Source organism: Mesoplodon bidens, assembly GCF_964165515.1.
Source record: "Mesoplodon bidens genome assembly, chromosome: 12".
Lineage (NCBI taxonomy): Eukaryota > Metazoa > Chordata > Mammalia > Artiodactyla > Ziphiidae > Mesoplodon > Mesoplodon bidens.
The window spans coordinates 87,124,935-87,145,932 of record NC_138168.1 but is presented as its reverse complement, the minus strand read 5'-3'; the positions used below and the strand labels follow the sequence as shown (position 1 = coordinate 87,145,932).

General features: G+C 46.2%; 1 protein-coding gene across 3 annotated transcripts in view; it reads left to right on the top strand.

The window, feature by feature from the left end:
* The window catches only part of PRKN (parkin RBR E3 ubiquitin protein ligase), a 1,303,276-nt gene that overhangs the window by 1,263,282 nt on the left and 18,996 nt on the right, over positions 1-20,998 (top strand). For 2 of the 3 annotated variants that reach the window (XM_081250470.1, XM_081250469.1), the window contains exon 10: positions 5,919-6,002. The exons of the other annotated variant lie outside the window; for it this stretch is intronic. In XM_081250470.1, coding sequence (XP_081106596.1) covers positions 5,919-6,002 — 84 coding nt within the window. The remainder of the gene's footprint in view (positions 1-5,918; positions 6,003-20,998) is intronic. 3 annotated transcript variants of the gene reach the window in all.

Sequence of the window (20,998 nt, the reverse complement as noted above, 5' to 3'; positions counted from 1 at the left end):
TTCTTGAGGAAGCTTCAGGTCTGCTCTTAAAAACCTTTCAGCTAATTGAATCAATCCCAACCAGATCATCTAGGACTGTCTCTCTTCACTGAGAAACCTAGATTAGTGTTTGCTTTAATAGGCTATAGTCTAGCCAAGTTGGCACGTAAAATCAACATCACAGGCACTAAGGTAATACAGTCCATAGATATTGCTTTTTAATCATATGTAATAAGGAGATAGAGTTTAGAGAACCAATAGAATAAGTATGTATTACTGTTATGATTTTTAAAAGGCTTTAAAAATTCTTTTTTTAAAACATGCAAAAAATTATTAGCATTTGTCAGATCTATCTCAAAAGAAAATAATCCAGGAAAAGTATACAATATAACTGTGTGGTAGTCTCTTCCATTCAGTTAGTATTTACTCACAAGGCATCCTAAAACAGCCTCAGCAAATATGAGCCCACAGTTGATGACTAATAAACCCCTGGGGAGATTGCAGCCTTCTACATTATTGGTTAAAGCCAGACCCATGTGCCCCAGAAAGGAGACAGGCAGGTTGTCAGAGTGAATATGAAAATATTGGAGCCAGATGTTTTCTCCTCAAGCTCTTTGGAAATACCTGTGCCCCTAGGAGTTTTTGCAAACAGACCCAAAACATTATCTCAAGGAGTTTTGTATCTGCCTAAGCCAGAGTTCCCCAAACTTCCTCTGTTCACCATGCCCTTAGTGGCTTGGTAAATTTTTCCTGGTGCTTCTAGGCCAAAAGAAACGCCTAACAGTTCTGTTTATTAAATAATTAGGTCCACATAACATAGTAAGAATTAATGTCTTAACAACTTCATAGCCATTTGAAAAAATAGTTCACATAAATTGAAAGAAAAAAAAAAATATATATATATATATATATATATTTTTTTTTTTTTTTTTTTTTTTTTTTTTTTTTTTTGCTGTACGCGGACCTCTCACTGTTGTTGCCTCTCCCGTTTCGGAGCACAGGCTCCGGACGCGCAGGCTCAGCGGCCATGGCTCACGGGCCTAGCCGCTCCGCGGCATGTGGGATCTTCCTGGACCAGGGCACGAACCCGTGTCCCCTGCATCGGCAGGCGGACTCTCAATCACTGCGCCACCAGGGAAACCCAGAAAAAATATTTTTATTTCATTCTTAAATAACTACATCTCCTGGTCCAAAGAGATGCTCACCTGGCAGCTGTCTTTTTTATCACAGTAACCTCCAAAAATCCCATTTTGCAAAAACATGATGTCATCAAAAGGAGGGTAGCACAATCTACATTAACACCATGAACAGCCTTGAGTTAGTAATTCACAGTGTCCGACAGATGCTGAGTGTCACTGTGCTTTTCCTCAAAAATTTAAAAGATCCCACTTCACCCCTGTGAGTTTGTTGTGACACCCCAGGGCTCCTTCCTACACAGTTTGAGAACTGAAGTCCTAAGCATTTGTACAAGCACCTGGTTGACAGTCTTGAGTTCTGGATAACTTAATTAAAAACCTGAACTTTCAGTAATGTATATATGTCGATGCTACTCTCACTTTGCCCCAGCTTCCCCCTCCCACCCCACGTCCTCCAAATGTAAAACAGATAGCTAGTGGGAAGCAGCAGCATAGCACAGGGAGATCAGCTCGGCGCTTTGCGGATGACCTAGAGGGGTGGGATAGGGAGGGTGGGAGGGAGGCTCAAGAGGGAGGGGATAAGGGGATATATTATGCGTATGGCTGATTCACTTTGGTGTACAACAAAAACTAACACAGTGTTGTGAAGCAATTATACTCCAATAAAGATATATTAAAAAAAAAAAAGCCAACGCTGAAACCCAAAAAGAACCCTGAACTTTTTCTTTTTTTTTTTACATCTTTATTGGAGTATAATTGCTTTACAAACCCTGAACTTTTTTTAGATCAAATCAGACCTTCTAGATATTTCCTCATTTTGTATGAGACAGATTTATTTAACTAGGAAGCCCATGGCACAATGTATCTAAATTTAAGTTATACTCTCTGAATAGGAGCAAATTAGCAAGTGCATTAATGCTAAATTATCACCAACACATTTTTTCAGCTTTCACTTGCCTTTTGCCATACTGAAGTGGTGAGGGTTTAATTTTTATAGGCTCTTTCTTTTCTGTTTTTTTTTAATTTATATATATATATATATATATATATATATGGTCTATTCTTTGTAGTACTAGTATGAAAGGGAATTTAACGTCTTTGTGTCAGGAAAGTCCTATTTATTCTGACAAACTGATCAACCTCCAGAGTGTTCCTCTACCATGAAACTGATTTTATATCTCATCCCTGAGCTAATAAGATGTGAAACATTTTCCCTGTCACGCCAAGAGATCAGACTTGCTTCCATGAATAGCAGTGGGGTGAAATCACACAGTGAGCTCTTCTCAGTGATTGAACCATACAGTTCACAGTTTTTCAACATAAGAACAGAGTGATGGGTCTGAGACAAACCCAAAGATGAGCAGATACATTAAAAAAAAAAAAAGCCTTAAGAAAGGACTCTACGATCCAATTCATTCACTGTTCACTGCATTAGCTGTCAGTTCAGGGAAAATTAAAATGTCAGAAATTAAAACCTGGTGGTCTTGGTGATTTGTGTAATGACATCCTGACACATACCCCCTCTCCCACCAACATGAACCTTTAAGGAAAGTTTATATCCCACAAAACGTGGGCTCATTCTCTTTGCTGTGAGAAGAAATAATCTGTAACACTCTGAAAGTGCTGGCGAGAAGAGAGATGGTGACATAGCTGTAGAAGAGGCCTTTTCCTTATAAAATACTTGTCTTTCTTGTTTGTTATGTCCTGAGATTAAAATGATCTTCAGATGAGTTGTTAAAACAAGAAATTGACCATGGGGACGGAGGGGAAGCTGTTTCCGTGCTGGAGACAACGTGAAGGGAAAAAATGTCTTGGGGGCTTCCCTGGTGGCGCAGTGGTTAAGAATCCGCCTGCCGGGGCTTCCCTGGTGGCGCAGTGGTTGAGGGTCCACCTGATGCAGGGGATACGGGTTCGTGCCCCAGTCCGGGAGGATCCCACGTGCCGCGGAGCAGCTGGGCCCATGAGCCATGGCCACTGAGCCTGTGCGTCCGGAGCCTGTGCTCCACAACGGGAGAGGCCACAACAGTGAGAGGCCCGCGTACCGCAAAAAAAAAAAAAAAAAGAATCCGCCTGCCAATGCAGGGGACACGGGTTCGAGCCCTGCTCCGGGAAGATCCCACATGCCACGGAGCGACTAAGCCCATGCACCACAACTACTGAGCCTGCGCTCTAGAGCCTGCGAGCCACAACTACTGAGCCCACGTGCCACAACTACTGAAGCGCGTGCGCCTAGAGCCTGTGCTCTTCAACAAGAGAAGCCACCACAATGAGAAGCCCACGCACCGCAACAAAGAGTAGCCCCCCACTCACCGCAACTAGAAGAAGGCCGCGCGCAGCAACAAAGACCCAACGGAGCCAAATATTATAAATTATTTATTTATTTTTTAAAAAATGTCTTGGAAGGGCTGTTGTTTTGAGGTGAAGTAGAATATTGATGTATTTTGGCAAAGCTGGGTTTTTTCTATATCCTGTTTGTTCATCAGTTCGAATCAGTCTCATCTTAAGCAAAACTGAGCTAAATTTCTGGCTTATGCTATTGAACATGAATTTGAGAACTTTCAAGCCTCTGGAACTTTTCTGAGGCTTCCAGACACCCAGTGCCATCGCTATATTTGTTATCGATTGCCATGTAAAAAGCACCCCAAAACTTAGTGATTTAAAACAGCGACAATCTCATTCCTGCTTTACTTTATTTTGTTTTTGCCCACAAACCTGTAATTTGGACAGAGCCCTGTGCAGACAGTTTGTGTCTGTTCCATGTGGGGTCATCTGGGGCAGCTCATCCAGGGGCTGAAAGATCCACTTGAGCCATGACTCAGACACATGGCCGGCAAGTTGGTGCTGGCCGTTGGCTGGGGGCCTCAGTTCCTCTCCATGTGGGCCTCTCCGTGGGTGGCAGGACTTCAAGAGCAAATGTCCCAAGAGACAGAGAGTGGAAGCTGCCCGTTTCTTAAGGCCTGGGCCCCAAAAGTGGCATACCATCGCTTCTACCATGTAACACTGGTCAAGCAGTCAGTACATCCGGATTTAAGCAGAAGGGGTCTAGAGCCTACTTCTCAATGGTAGGAGTATCAGATCCCACTGGGCCTGTTCTCTAAAACCACCACCATCACCCCCGTGCCGTACTCGCTGACCATGCTCACTTCTCTGCTAGAGCATCCTCTCCGAATACAGCCTCTGCTGTGAGATATGTTACTCCCCAACTAGTAAAGTAAATGGTCATTGAAGGGAACCAGTTTTCTAGTGAAGCGTCTCCTTCTCCAGCTGTGAAATAAAGTAGAGGAAGAACAGTGCCTAGCTGGCATCTCCTTAAAGCTTAGAACATATTGTGTGCCAGGCCTGCTTACAGCCAGTTAGTATGTGTCATCCCACCTACCTCTCATGATGGTCATGTAGGATAGTTATCATTGTTACCCTGGTTTTTCAAAGGAGGAGACTGAGGCACAGATGCCAAGGCAGGTGTCCCAAGGTGTCTTGGTCGTCAACTGATGGGATGGTGACTCCAGTCCAGTGTGTCACACTGAAGAGCCCATGCCCTAAGCCACCACAGCACCTCCAGAGCAGGGCTGGGGGTTGGGAAGTGCGTTCCAAAGGGGCCTGGTGATTCCAGGCAGTCGTAGGATAACTTCCTTTTCCAGCATTCACTTCTCCAGCTTCCTTCTCTGTCAGATGAAGGGTGGAGGACCATTGGCTCCTGGGTCCCTTCCAACCCGAAAGGAGCTGTGAATACTGGAAGGAGCATGGTCACTGGGTGAGAAGCTTCGCTTCAGCCCGTGCATTAGCTTCCTGGGGCTGCCAGGGGCTTAAACAACAGGAACTTACTTTCTCACAGTCGTGGAGTCTGAGAGTCCGAGAACAAGGGGGAAGCAGGGTTTGTTTCTTCTGAGGCCTCTCTCCTTGGCTTGCAGTCGGTCACCTTCTCCCCTGTCGGCACGTGGTCGTCTCTCAGCCCCTGTGTGTCTGTGTCCTAATCCCCTCCTATAAGGATGCCAGTCGTATTGCATTAGGCCCACCCTAATGACCTCATTTTACCTCACTTACCTCTTTAAAGGCCTTGTCTCCACATGCAGTCACATTCTGAGGTACGGGGGGTTAAGGTTTCCACATATGAATCCGTAGGGCACAAAATTCAACCCACAACAGCCCATTTCTTCTTTCAACAGTAGACTTTTTCAGTACAAAAATGAGTCCATTAACATGGATATATAAATTTTCTCTGTACGTAAACAAATATTAGATGTGAAATTCTTGAATGAATTTGTTTTCCTCACACTCTAACACTAATAACTCTTTACTACAGGTATTTCTTTGCGTTACTGTCTCTTCTGCTAGGCTAGAAACTTCTTGAAGAGAGGAAATGTGACGCGTTCATTTTTGAAACCCTGCTGCAGTGCTCAGAACATTCTTTAGTAAAGAGTGAACAGTTCCATCAAAATATGACTTTATTTCTCTCTGCAAAAAGTAATTTGGGGGCTTCCCTGGTGGCGCAGTGGTTGAGTCCACCTGCTGATGCAGGTGACACGGGTTCGTGCCCTGGTCTGGGAGGATCCCACATGCCGCGGAGCGGCTAGGCCCGTGAGCCATGGCCGCTGAGCCTGCGCGTCTGGAGCCTGTGCTCCTCAACGGGAGAGGCCACAACAGTGAGAGGCCCGTGTACCGCAAAAAAAAAAAAAAAAAGTAATTTGGCACACAAACGATCACCCAACTCAGAGGCAGGAGTAGAATGAGCTTGGAAAAGAAAAACATGTTGTGACCAAATGCAACCAGCAAGCCCCTCTCTAACCTGCATTTGTTCTCCTGCAGCTCGTCTTTTGCCGGGATTGTAAGGAACCGTACCATGAAGGTGAATGCAGTGCCCTGTTTGAAGCCTCAGGAGCAGTTACTCAGGTACAGTGCCCTCTTCCTTCCTCAAAGCAGGGCTCAGGCTATGGGGATGAGAGCTGTTTCCCGGAGACCATGGAAGGTTCCAATCTGAAAAAATCAGAGCCAGCTTAGTAGCCTACAGCCATGGTGATGGGGCTCTGGCCTCCCGGCCATCGGTCCCTCCACAACCACTTCCTTCCTCCGGGCGAGCTGTAGACTTCCCAGTGGCCATGTGTGGTGTGTTGGTACTTCCATGAGAGTTTTACCCCAGAGGTAAGTGGATTAGGGATAAGGTATCTTAGCATGATCAGAGGAGTCTTTAGAAAAGAGAGAAAACCATTCAACAACCTCTCAATCAGGGAAATCAATACTAGCCTCACATTATTTTTTCTCAAAAGTGCCTTTGTTTAAAATCTTTGGTGAAAATCTCTCCATGAACGAAGTGGTAGAAGTGTTGCAGTATTATGTGATGCAAGGATATCATTGTCTTTTTAGCAATATTGTTACCGAACTCAGGTCTGGCTGCTCACCGCTGGAAAATCAATACCCAAGAGGCAGTTGTTGGTAGAAAGGAAAATAGCTTTTAATCAGAAAGCCAGCAGTCTGGGGAGATGGTAGACTCAGTGTCCCCAAAAAACCATCTCTGAAGAGTCTGCTTGGCCATGAAAGTTTTTAAAGGGAAAAAGGGAAGTAATCTCAGCTAATCATTGAGATGGGGGGTTAGAGTCGTCACCATCCCCCCCCCCCACTGCATGCAGGCTTGTTGACTTCTTGTGATCTTTCTTTGGATGCTATCTTGTTCACACAGTCTGTTCACAGAGTTTGTTCAAGAGATTACTGAAAGGGAAGCTAGGGAAGAGATCGGGTCATCGGTTACTTATGCTTCATTTCTGCTTCTTTGATCCATGGAAAGAACCAACAGGTTAGGCAAGGTATTGTGTGATCAAAAGATTTGATAGGTGTGCTTGGGCCAGAGATGAGCAGAGCCCGGGGCACCTGGTGTAAAAGTTAGTTACAATGTAGCTTTGCTGAATTGACAGGAAAAGGGGTTTCCTGCTAAGGGTGGTTTCCTGCAAAGAGCTGCTTACAATATCATGGACTATGCTAAACTGTATTTCAGTCTTGATTAGGTAAAGAACATGTTTACTGAGCCTTACTCTCTGAAGTGCTAAATCAGGCTTAGGGAAATGCAAAATTGCACATATTTTCTTCTATTTATTAATTATGATCAACCAAACCTTAGGGGAAAGGAGTAAAAACTTCAACACAGTTGATGAATTTGCTCATTATTTTTCTCCTGATAGAGATGTTAACAAGGGTATAAACACCAAATCTATCCAGATAAATCCTTTAGTCATTTTATTGATCCCATATCTCCTCCCTCTTGCGTCTCCCTCCCTCCCATCTCCCTATCCCACCCTCTAGGTGGTCACAAAGCACCGAGCTGATCTCCCTGTGCTGTGCGGCTGCTTCCTACTAGCTATCTATTTTACGTTTGGTAGTGTATATATGTCCATGTCACTCTCTCACTTTGTCACAGCTTACCCTTCCCCCTCTCCATATCCTCAAGTCCATTCTCTAGTAGGTCTGTGTCTTTATTCCCGTCTTACCCCTAAGTTCTTCAGAACCTTTTTTTTTTTTTAGATTCCATATATATGTGTTAGCATAGGTATTTGTCTTTCTCTTTCTGACTTACTTCACTCTGTATGACAGACTCTGTGTCCATCCTCCTCACTACAAATAGCTCAATTTCGTTTCTTTTTATGGCTGAGTAATATTCCATTGTATATATGTGCCACATCTTCTTTATCCATTCATCCGATGATGGACACTTAGGTTGCTTCCATCTCCTGGCTATTGTAAATAGAGCTGCAATGAACAATTTGGTACATGACTCTTTTTGAATTATGGTTTTCTCAGGGTATATGCCCAGTAGTGGGATTGCTGGGTTATATGGTAGTTCTACTTTTAGTTTTTTAAGGAACCTCCATACTGTTCTCCATAGTGGCTGTATCAATTTACATTCCCACCAGCAGTGCAAGAGGGTTCCCTTTTCTCCACACTCTCTCCAGCATTTATTGTTTGTAGATTTTTTGATGATGGCCATTCTGACTGGTGTGAGATGATATCTCATTGTACTTTTGATTTACATTTCTCTAATGATTAATATGTTGAGCATTCTTTCATGTGTTTGTTGGCAATCTGTATATCTTCTTTGGACTGCATTTCTATGGCACACGCTCTTCCTGTTGACTTATTTTAGCTCTGGGCACTCAAATGCAAGCTCACTGGGTCCTGATGTCAGGAATAATAATGACCCTGGGACCCGCCCCCTTGCCTCAGGGCCAGAAGGGTTAGACCAGAACAAAGGCTGCTACTGTGGGAGATGGGTGTGATCCAGCAGTTTACACGCATATGTTCATATGACAACAGACCTGGACTAGGTCTTCCAAGAAGGGGTACCCTAACATCTGTTTACTTGAACACAGTCGCAGTGAGGTGAAGGAGAGCGTTGCTTACCCTAAAGCTGCCCAGCGCTGACCCACTCAGTAATCCCCTTCATTCTTCTTTCAGGAGGCACTAACCAACCTTGGTGTTAATGATTAAGGCAGCCCAAATTTAAAAAAGAAAAGAAACTCAGAAATATGGGAGAAAGAAAGTTAGAGCTGGCCTTCAGTACAGATGACCAGTATCAAGGGGCCTGTGTCTGCACACACCATCAATCAGCAGGTGTTAAACTGAGCATTTCTACTGGCCGGAGATCCTGCTAGACTCTCTGAAGAAATGTAGATAAGTACATTTATCTTCAGAGGCTTATAGGGGAGCCACAGGGGAGACTTACAGGAAAATAGATACTGATCATAATATGCTAAAACTAAGTTTAGTGAATAGAGCTTTGTACCGTGTTTCCCTAGGAAAGTCATGGAGGGTGGGTCAGAGTTTGTCAGGAGAACAGTGGGATAGGGACGACAGGGAACATTCCAGCAGAGGGCCCTGAATGGACAAAGGTACGGAGGCGAGATTCTCCTCAGCTACCCTGTGTTCTGTCCACCCGTACATCCCCAGGCTCAAGACAGTATCTGGTGCACAGACATTTAATGGATGTTTGTTAAGTGATGGTGGTGTCGACTGAAGAAAAACACACAACCTAAAAGTTGTGAGTTAAGTTTATTTGAGGGCCTTACTGAGGACTCTAGCCGGGAGACAGCCTCTGGGCTCTGAAGAGGTAACGGAGGAGCCAGGATATATAGGAGTTTGTGCTGAAAAAAAACAAACAACAACAACAAAAAAAACACATGTAGTCAAACATCAAAAGACTACTGCTAATCAAACAAAGCAGACCTCTCAAGTTAATGATTTTAGTGCTTTTCTATGTATGGGAAGCTACAAGAGTCTGGGCTCTGAAATTATTCCTTCGATATGCATCTTAACTACCTAGGGCCAGTATCCAGAGCACAGAACGTTTCCTGATTTTCTGCATCCTGCATTCCCCTCAAGGTCTACTGTGTGGGCAGCTGCAGTGGCCAGTGGCTTGATTTCAGGCAACATTTGTTGTTTGCTGGAATGGCAGGCAACATTCCCTTTCCACAGTGGCATCTATAAAGAAAAAGACATTATTTCATTCATTCAGTAGTATTAAACACCTGTAGTGGGTTAGGCTTTTTTCTAGGCTCTGGGGGTTCAGTCCCTGCTCTCGTGGAGCTTATGTTACTTTATTAGATGCCACAAGGCTTGCGCAAACAATATGATAGGAATTCAGAGGAGGAATCTTTAATTCAAGACAGGGTTATCCAAGGGAGAATTCAGGAAGAGACGGCCCTGCAACAAGACCTCTCTGAAATGAGCCTCCTTCTGGCCTAGAGCTCGGATAACTGGACCAGCCTCATAGTTCTCTTATTTGAAAACAAAGCGAATGGACCCACCAAGCTGGAAAAGTCTGCTGGTTCACTATTGCCTGAGAACAGAAGGCAACTAGTATTTGGGGGTTTCGCTGCCATTTTTTCCTAAGTCTCTGATCCATTCAGGGTCCTCCTCAGAAGAGACTGTAACTGAGGGGTCGTGGATGACCTACAGTGGTGGGGAAGGGTCACAAGAACCAAATCGATGTGGAGGGCCTTGGAGTCCAGCATGGGGGGAACCATGACTGCGCCAGGCCTGAAGGGACAAGAGGAGGAAATGGCGTAACACGGGGACCAACCTCAAGAGCTGGAACCACGGAGGAGCTCTGACAGGAGGTGTAATCGTGGAAAGTCCAGCGTTGCCAGAAGTAGACCCAAAGCTGGAGGGGAGTGAGGACCAACACCTTGACGTCTCCCGCTCACCCTCTGGTCTCTTACAGACGTCTCCCATTGGCCACACCCAACTGAAAGCCAGCCATAAGGGACCCAAGGGACACAGCCCATCGGATTCAGCCTTCCACACACAGAGCAGAGGAGAGAAAAGAACACAGGATAACCAGTATATCCTCTATGGATTGGTTTACCACGTCTCCGGTTTCCTCATTTCAACAAGAGCTACTCTTGGACGCAGAGAAGGATGAACCCAACAAGCTGTTTCATCAAACTGAAAGAGCCAATTCCATTTGGCAAGAGAATGAAGGGTTTTTATTTTGTTATAGAGCCAGTTTATTTTCTGTTCCCTACATTTCTCCCAAACGGCAGTGATCTCCAAATGGATGACCTCTGCAGTCCCACTTAACTGAAATCTTTGAAAGGATGGCACTCCACACACTGACAATAAAAATCTAATCACAACCTCCCTTCCTGGAACGGAAGGCTTCATGTGCATCCTTGTGTCTGAATTTTGCTAATACAACAAAATGCCCGCATTAGCCTTCTTCAAATTTCCTTTCAATTCAATTCATTTGTAAGGTTTTTCCTTTTAGCCGTCTGTGGCTACTCTCCACTGTTCTCGCTCTAAAGCTGAGCGGTTTCTGACATTATCCAGCCAGGCAAGCCCATGTCTCCCAGGGCCCAATCAGGATTTTCCCATAAGTTAAGCTGCTTGACCCTAATCTTAATGCATTTTTTGATTAATGCAACATTTTTTTTAAAGCAAACTCAACAATTGGTTTTAAATTGGTTTTAAAATATTGAACAAGCTTGCAGTTGAAACTGCTGGGGGTTTGGGGAATCTGTGACAGAAGATCAATCCGTCACGGGCTAATGAGAGTCCAGCCCCATTTGCTTCTTCTTGCTCGAGCCGGGTCGTTCTCCTGCACGTATTCCCCCTGGAGCCTTTCTAATAAGTAAACACTTGCTCTTGTAAACCACATAAATTGATTCATTCTCCCTGAGCTTCTAAGTAGTTGACATTACTCCTCCTATTCAACAAGAAGGCAACAGAGACCTCCAGAGTTTTCATGGTGTCCAGAGCCACAAAGGAGATTATTTTCATTGGCTGCACCTGATCAGAGTAGTTTGGGAACAGTGACTGCTCTCTCTGATGAATAAATCCGCAGTGTCTAACGGGAGTGTGCCACCCCTGCCTGCCTGGTTCCTGTTCGACCTCCAAGACCCAGATCGTAAGACAAGTCCTCCATGAGGCCGCCTGCCCACCCCACTACTTCCTCCAAGCTCTCAGACTATGCCACATACCTCTGCTGTACATTCTTCACATGGAAATGTTGTTTCCCTGTATCTTCACTAAAATTCTGAACTTTCTTAGTGCAAGGTTTGTACCTGTTTTGTCTTTATAACCCCCAGTGCCTAGCACGTAGGGGCACTCATTAAACGTTAGTGAATGAATGACATCTCCCTCTTTCCTCGCCATATATCTGTCCTCACCGTGAGGCTGGGAAAGCACGCTACAGGAATGGGAGGGGAGGAGTAGATCAAGATGGTGACATGGGGGCTTCCCTGGTGGCGCAGTGGTTGAGAGTCTGCCTGCCGATGCAGCAGACACGGGTTCGTGCCCCGGTCCGGGAAGATCCCACATGACCCGGAGCGGCTGGGCCCGTGAGCCACGGCCGCTGAGCCTGCGCGTCCGGAGTCTGTGCTCCGCAACGGGAGAGGCCACAGCAGTGAGAGGCCCACGTACCGCAAAAAAAAAAAAAAAAAAGATGGTGACATGGGAGGCCCCTGAGCGCCCCTCCTCCCACGGACACACAAAATGTGCAGGCACACCTCAGAGATATTGCAGGTTCAGTTCCAGACTACCACAACAAAGCAAATGTCACAATAAAGTGAGTCACACGAAGTTTTTGGTTTCCCAGTGCATGTAAAAGTTAGGTATACACTCTATTGTATTCTCTGAAGTGGGCAATAGCATTATATCCAAAAAATACGTACCTTAATTTAAAAATACTTCATTTCTAAAACATGCTAGCCATTATCTGAGGCTTCAGTGAGTCATAATGTTTTTGCTGGTGGAGGATCTTGCCTCCGTGTGGATGGCTGCTGACTGATCAGGGTGGTGATTGTTGAAGGCTGGGGTGGCCGTGGTAATTTCTTAAAATGACACAGCCGTGAAGGCTGCCACATCGATTGACTCTTTCTTTCATGAACAAGTTCTCTGTAGCATTTTACCCACAGCAGAACTGCTTTCAAAATTGGACTCAGTCTTCTCAAATCCTGCCGCTGCTTTATCAAATCAGTTTAGGTGATAATCTAAATCCTTTGTTGTCACTGCAACCATCTCCACAGCTTCTTCACCAGGAGTAAATTCCACCTCAAGAAACAACCTTAGGGCCTCCCTGGAGGCACAGTGGTTGAGAGTCCGCCTGCCGATGCAGGGGACACGGGTTCGTGCCCCGGTCCGGGAAGATCCCACGTGCCGCGGAGCGGCTGGGCCCGTGAGCCATGGACGCTGAGCCTGCGCGTCCGGAGCCTGTGCTCTGCAACGGGAGAGGCCACAGGAGAGGCCACAACAGTGGGAGGCCCGCGTAATGCAAAAAAAAAAAAAAAGAAAGAAACAACTTTATGGGAATTCCCTGGTGGTCCAGTGGTTAGGACTCAGCGCTTTCACTGCCAGCCAGGGAACAAAGACCCTGCAAGCCGCACGGCCAAAAAAAAGAAAAGAAACAACTTTATTTGCTCATCCATAAGAAGCAAGTTCTTATCCATAAAGTGTTATCATGAGATTGAAGCAATTCAGTCACATCTTCAGGCTCCACTTCTAATTCTAGTCCTCTTGCTGTTTACACCATATCTGCAGTTATTTTCTTCACTGAAGTCTTGAACCCCTCCAAGTCACCCATGAGTGCTGGAATCAAGCTCCTGTTAATGTTGGTATTTTGACCTCTTCCAATGAATCATGAATGTTCTTCATAGCATCTAAAATGGTGAATCCTTTCCAGAGGTCTTCAGTTTGCTTTGCCGAGATCCATCAGAGGAATCACTGTCTATGGCAGGTATAGCCTTATGAAATGTATTTCTTAAATAATAAGACTTGAGAGTCAAAATGACTCCATGATCCATGGACTGCAAGATGGATGTTGTGTCAGCAGGCATGAAAACAACATGAATCTCGTTGTACTTCTTCATCAGAGCTCTTGGGGGACCAGGTGCATTGTCAGTGAGCAGTAATATCTTGAAAGGAACCTGTTTTCCTGAGCAGTAGGTCTCAACTATGGGCTTAAAATATTCAGTAAACTACGTTGTAAACAGATGTGCTGTCATCTGGGCTTTGTCGTTCTGTTTATAGAGCACAGGCAGAGTACACTGAGCATAATTCTTAAGGGTCCCAGGATTTGGGGAACGGTAAATGAGCATTAGATTCAACTTAAAGTCACCAGGTGCATTCGCCCCTAACAAGAAAGTCAGCCTGTCCTTTGACACTTTGAAGACAGGCTTTGACTTCTAACTATGAAAGTCCTAGATCGCATCTTCTTCCAAGATAAGACTATTTCATCTCTTGTTTAGTGTAGCATGAATTATCTCAGCTGGATCTTCTCGATAACTTGCTGCAGCTTTTCCATCAGCACTTGCTGCTTCACCTTGTACTTTGATGTTATGGAGATGGCATCTTTCCTTAAACCTCATGAGCCAACCTCTGCCAGCTTCAGACATTTCTTCGGCAGCTTCCTCACCTCTCTCAGCCTTCACAGAATTGAAGAGAGTCAGGGCCTTTCTCTGGATTAGGCTTTGGTTTAAGGGAATGTTGTGGCTGATTTGATCTTCTATCCAGACCACTCAAACTTTCTTCATATCAGCAATAAGGCTATTTCACTTTCTTATCATTCATGTGTCCACTGGAGTAGCACTTTAAATTTCCTTCAAAAACTTTTCATTTGCGTTCACAGCTTGACTAAATGTTTGGTGCAAGATGCCTGGCTTTCGGCCTGTCTAGGTCTTGGACATGCCTTCCTCACTAAGCTTAATCACTTCTAGCTTTTGATTTAAAGCGAGAGACTTACAACACTTCCTTTCATTTGAACACTTAGGGGACACTGTAGGGTTATTAATTGGCCTCATTTCAATATTGTTGTGTCTCAGGGAATAAGGAGGCCCAAGGAGAGGGGGAGAGACACAGGGGAATGCCCGGTCTATGGAGCAGTCAGAGCACACACAACATGTATCGCTTAAGTTGGAAGTCTTATATGGGCGCAGTTCATGGGGCCTCAGAAAAGTTACAATAGTAACATCAAAGTCACTGATCACAGATCACCGTGACAAACACACTAATGATGGAAAAGTTGGAAATATTGTGAGAATTACCAAAATGTGACACAAAGACACGAAGTGAGCAAATGCTATTGGGAAAGTGGCGCTGACAGACTTGCTTGAGGCACAGTTGCCACAAACCTTCAACCTGTAAAAAGCACAATATCTGTGAAGTGCAACAAAGGGAAGCACAATAAAATGAGGTATGCCTGTACGGCTATACGCTATACAGTCACAGGGATCCAGAGATTAGCTGAGTGACTCCTATACACCAGACAAAGGAGAAAATAGCCACCTTGAAACAGGAACCCCAACTCAACTTCTCCTAGAGGTGCAAAGGGTTTGGACCTCACATCTAGGGCCGCAGCTGTTAAGATTCCCACCAGGGGGCCTGGCTCCCAAAACAGCTAGCTCTGAAAACCAACAGGGCTTGTGTCCATGAGACCCGTAAGACTATAGCAAACAAAGAAGCAATTCTTAACAGATGCACAAGCACTCACCATGGCTATCCCCCCAGGGCTTAGCGGGGGCTCCTCTTCATTGCCGTGGCTTCTCTTGTTGCAGAGCATGGGCTCTAGTCTAGGCGAACAGGCTTCAGTAGTTATGGCACGTGGGCTCAGTAGTTTGTGGCTCGCGGGCTTAGTTGTTCCGCGGCATGTGGGATCTTCCCGGACCAAGGGTCGAACCCGTGTCCCCTGCATTGGCAGGCGGATTCTTAACCACTGCACCACCAGGGAAGTCCCTGTGTCAGTAATCTTTTGATTCATAAGAGAAAATAAGATTCCCACAATAAACCACTGTTCCCTCCTTCGGCCTCCTAAATTAGAAGAATAAAACCACCATTTTGCCCAGGGAAAGATAATAATAATTTACCCTTGTGTAGTACTTGGTTACAGAGCACTTTCAAATACACCATCACATTTTGAGCCTCATTACAACTTTTTGCAATAGACTTAGATGACAGGCAAGGTAGGAGGAGGGAGAGTGACCTGCCAGGAGTCATAGAGTTGATCATCACCAGATCAATAGTGCTTACTGGTGTCACTCTGCATTTTGAAAAAGGGAGATATGCAGGTTAATGCTGGCTGTCCCAGGGTGGCAAACTTAAATGCTAACAGGCACCAGACTAGTAATATAAACAAGCCAAGTAGGCTGGATTAAACTCACAGGCCTCTCAGTGTTTTGAGTATAAAGATACAGTACACTTTTCATCTAACTTTCCTATTTCAACAAACAGAACAACAGCAGAAAAGCACATCAAAACACCAGCCTGCAAGAACAGTTATACAGGGACCGTGATGGAGTCAGTGCCAGGCCAGGGTGTGCATACCTTGTCAGTGCCACACGGCTGTGTCACTCAGGTCAATTGTTACCAGGCAGAGATGAGAGACCCATGTCACCAGATCTCCCCAACTGATTTTTTAAGGTTTGAGTAGCTTGAAATCCATGTGTTTATGTTAAATGTCCTTTTTTTTTTTTTTTTTTTTTTTTTTTTGCGTTACGCGGGCCTCTCACTGTTGTGGCCTCTCCCGTTGCGGAGCACAGGCTCCAGACGCGCAGGCTCAGCGGCCATGGCTCACAGGCCTAGCCGCTTCATGGCATGTGGGATCTTCCCGGACCTGGGCACGAACCCGTGTCCCCTGCATCGGCAGGCGGACTCTCAACCACTGCGCCACCAGGGAAGCCTAAATGTCCTTATTTTTAAAGGTCAAGAACTAACTTAAAAAAAAATTTAAACATCTATCCATAGGTGGCATTGTGTCTGCAGACTCTGTGTTCCATGACTTTGAACCTTATTTCTGCTAAGTCTGAATTTCTTATAATCAATTAAAAGAAGGAAAATAGAGAGATTCAGTAAACATTTATAAAGTACCTACTATGCACCATGCACAGTGCTCGGTATTTTGGATACAACATTAAACATAGACCAGCCTCTGATCTCATGAGGTTTATAATCTAGTGACATAGAAAAACATCTTAACAAGTAATTAAAATGTTTACGTGCCAACAGCCACAAAAGGGGATGTTCAGGAAGCTATGACATCCAGGCTTCTAAGAGATTTAAAGGACTGTTCACAGGAAGAAATGAAATCTAGTGCCTAAAAAATGAACTATCCAGGCAAGGATGGTACGAAGAGCGCTTTAGGCAGAGGGACAAGATATGCTGAGTTCTAGAGATGAAAGAGGATGGCATGCTCAGAGAAACGAGAGAAGCTCGGTGTGACTGTTGTATAAGTGTTGGTGGCAGTGGCCATAGTAGGCAGCGGTCAGCAAATGAAGTCTTATGAGTCAGGTTACGGAGGTTAGAGCTAAGGGCAGTGAGAAGGCATTAAAGGATTTTAATGAGATTGACATCATCAGATTGATGTTTTTGAAAGATCACCAGCTGTAATAGGAGAAACAGGAGGGAATCGTAATAGGTCGTGTTTTTAGGAAGCATACTCTGAGACCCTTGAGGTTTGAGTGCAGGTACGGGAGGGCACTTTGGGGACTAGCACTGTGCAGGGTGAAGGCAAAGGGAGGGGGTGAGCTGCGGTACAGCTGCAGCAGGGGCCTCAGCCAGTCCTGTAAGGAGCTCTGGGGCTGATGGTCCTTCAGATTTGCTCTGCATCAGGGTGGGCAGGAGGGCAGGAGTTTACACCCCCTCACAGAGACCAGTCTTTGGCTGTGAGCTCCCCCGACCCAGGAGGGGAAGAAGCCGCTTGCTTCAGCTGAGGGCAGTTTCTGGATAGAGACTTAGCAGAGAGCTGTCTGTTGCCAACATACCCAGCGGCCGGGGAAATAGTTGCTCTGGCCAGTTTCACAGCACTCACTACAGTCCACCCCTTGCACTGCTGAGAGAATGAGGAAGAGACCACGGAGGTTTACAAGAGGGAAGTAAGCGGGGTGAACTACAGCTCACACCACTGCAGTTGGTCTGCGGGTTGTGACTGTTTCGCCCTCACCCTCAGCCAAGCACCTCTAGGTTATCCCTGATGGGTCCAAACCCCTGGTTACCTGCCTTTCTAAAGCCGTGACTACTGAGCGTGACCATTTGCTATCCAGATTGGGCAGGAGAGCACCAAGGGTGCCACAGTGAGTCACCTGGGTGCCAACCGTGTTCCTCCTCCCTCCGTTCCACAGCTGCAGCCCTACCTTTTCCTAATGGTCACTTATCCCTGCCAGAAAGGTGACTCCTCTTGCCTGCCAGTCTCTGGGTAAACACATAAGGTGACCAAATGGCAGCTGTAGCTTGAAGTTTAATAGAATTCTTGGTGTGTTCCTTGGTAGAAGCGTTTTCCCTGTGGAAACCAGAGCCTCTGTATCGTATCTGTAAGGCTCCAAGTTGCCCAGGTAGAGCACAGATTCCCAGGTGGGTCACTGAGAGTAATAATAAGTGGGGCTTACATTCCTACTCCCACCCGCCTGATTCCTCAGCCATTGTATTCTACCTATTGGAGACACGGTATCGTACTGTGGTTTTTTATTTAGAGTGTAAATCTCATCTTGAAGAATAGCACCTCAGGGTGGGAGGGAGATGCAAGAGGGAGAAGATATGGGGATCTATGTATACATATAGCTGATTCACTTTGTTATACAGCAGAAAGTAAGACACCATTGTAAAGCAATTATAGTCCAATAATGTTAAAAAATAATAATAATAAAATTTCAAAAAATAAAAGAATAGCACCTCATCTCCACTTACTGCTGGAGATGTAGGAGCTCTAGCTGCATCTTGAAAGGCAGGCCGATCACTAGTTCAGTTCAGCAGCTTCTGGGTGATATGATATGTGACAGGACCAGTGTGCACTATGGTCATGTGCCCTCTGTGACACGCCCTTTGCTAGAAAGTGGGTTTCTTTAGTCCAGTGTGATGTTATACAAGATCCCATAAGCCTTCAGATGGTGGTTCTGTCTGAGGCTCTGTTGTCAAGAAAGGCAAACCCATACCTAGAATAGGAGTCAGTTCCCGTCAAGATGGAATTTTTCCCTCTCCCGGTAAAAATATAATCAACTTGACATCAGCAGGCAGATCGTTCTTCTTGAAGGATGTGCCATACTAGGGACCTAATGTTGCTGGCACGTTGGACATTGGCAGAGGCAGCAGCTACCTCAGACTTGGCAAGTGAAAGCCTAAGCTACAGGATCCAAGCAGAGCTGCCATCTTGCCACCGTGATTGCTCCATTCAGGAGCCCATTGACCAGCACTGGTGTGGCTGGCTCATGTCAACTGGCTGGATCATTCTGCTTGCAAGTTGAAGGCCCCTTTCTGTGGCAGATGCTGTCTTGTGGGCATTAATATGTTGTATAGTTCATGCCCACTCTCACAATTCTATCCACATGCCTTTTATGAAGATCTCCTTGTCTTCTTTGTCCTCATCCTGGATGCGCCACCTTCCTCTCATGAAGGATTGCTGCTGACACTCCAGCTCCATGGGGCTTGGGAGCTTTTTCCAAACAGTGCCGCTCAGAACTCTGGACATTGCCATTGTGATTCTCTTACTGGCTTGCAATAAACTCCATGCGACATCTTTTCTCACCACATGCACCTTGAATACCATGGGGTCTGCCTATTTGTATGGCCCCAGAGACAGGACTGCTTGCACTGGAGCCAACCCAGGGCACAGCCCTCCGCAGCTCGGACACCGCTCAAAGCTTCCAGGGCTCGTGTCCCCCAGGGAATGGCCTCTTCTCTAGCAGCCAGCTGGCAAGTGTTCAGCTCTGTCCCCTGCCCCATCGTATGGTCTGCGTCCTAGGACCACTCCTGGCACCAGCTGTCTGTCATAGGTCACGTTCCCAGGGAAACCGCCTCTGAGTCTGGCAGACGGGAGGCGTCTGTGGGCGTGCTCTCAGGAATGACAGCTTAGGAAGGCAGGGAAGCAGGACAGAGCGGAAGGAGAAGCTGAAGTGATGCCGTTACAGCGGGAGGTGAGGGGAGCTAGAGGCGGGGCGGCTCTTGAGAGTTGTCTCACCCCGAGTGCGGGGCGGAGGCTGATCTTTAGCACCCGTCCATCCATACATCAGCTGGTCCTTGGGTGTGCGTTGTCCCCACCTCCACAAGGAACTGTGGCTGAAATGAGGCAGTGCTTTGACTTGGGGAAAGTCCTGTATAGCATCTCAGCAGAGATGCAGCCAAAATTGCCAGCAGCTGGGGAAACCAGTACCCAAGGTGGGGCAGGGCTGCGGTGCAGCCAAGGATCCACCCGCAGAGTCAAGACTAGAGAGACTCATCAGGGTGCTGACAAGGGCAGCGGGGATACAGAGAGGTGGTGGGTCTGAGGTGGGATCCAGACCTTGGCAGTGAATTAGAGGACAGGATGAGAGCAGTAATGAGTTAATGTCAATGCTCGAATTTCCACCTTGGGTGAACTTGGGTGGGTCACCGTGCCGTTCACTGGGAAAGGAAACACAAGGACAGAAGCAAGGTGTCCGGGGAGAGACGACAAGTTCACTCTGGACACCTCAGCAGAGGTGCTCGGCGGGTAAAGGAATAGATGCGTGGACCACCTCAGAGGGATGCCTTGGCTGATAGAGACACCGATCAATCATCTCCAACTGCCTCACCCAGGACCCCTCCCTCAACCTCCCCGGTTCTACAACCAGAGGCTGAGGGATGTGCCTCCCCTGGAGAAGGAGAGCAAAACAGTGATGGCCCAGGAGGACTGGATTCTTGCGTGTGCCTGGCTGACTCACTGCAGACTTACCTCCTGGCCACTTACTGCTGTTCACACAAGTGCAGCCCCAGAATCGGGAGACGGGGGGAATTTATTATCCCCAGAGGTCTAGGTCCACAGTTATTTGGGAGTGTAGCTCCTGAATCGCCTGTTGGTTTAAGTAATGCAGCTTTATCGATGCACTTTTCTCAAATTCTTGACTCTGGATGTGTAGGGTGGCAGACGTGCAGACACGTAATGACGGTGCTGGAGCCCAGGAAATGCAGGCGCGTCGTCCGCCTGTCATTCAATAGAAAGGAGGAGAATAGGTGCAGAGCTTCTGTAGCGCCTTCCCCAAGCATTTGGTCTGTTGGCCCCGGGGGAGCAGAAATGGCCCTGGGCTGCTGCTCAGGACAGGCTATGATCTCCTCCACTTCCAGGCAAGTTTCTCAAATTCTTACAGCGGTTTTCCTCACCTGCCACAGGGGGCCAGCAAGGTCTACAAACAATGGAAAGAGAATGTATGTGAAGGATCTTATGCCTTGTAAAGTACTACAGAATGGTACAGCTTTGAGGTTTGGGTATTTTTAAGGCTGAATGCTAAAAATGTCAGGCACTAGAGAGAGAGAAAATGAAAGACAACATTGAAAAACAAACGGAAGCACACTTCAGCGTGTGGACACTCACACTCACATACACACTCACATACACACACTCACAAATACATTCACACACAGTCACACTCACATACACACTCAGTCACACACACAAACTCAGACACTCA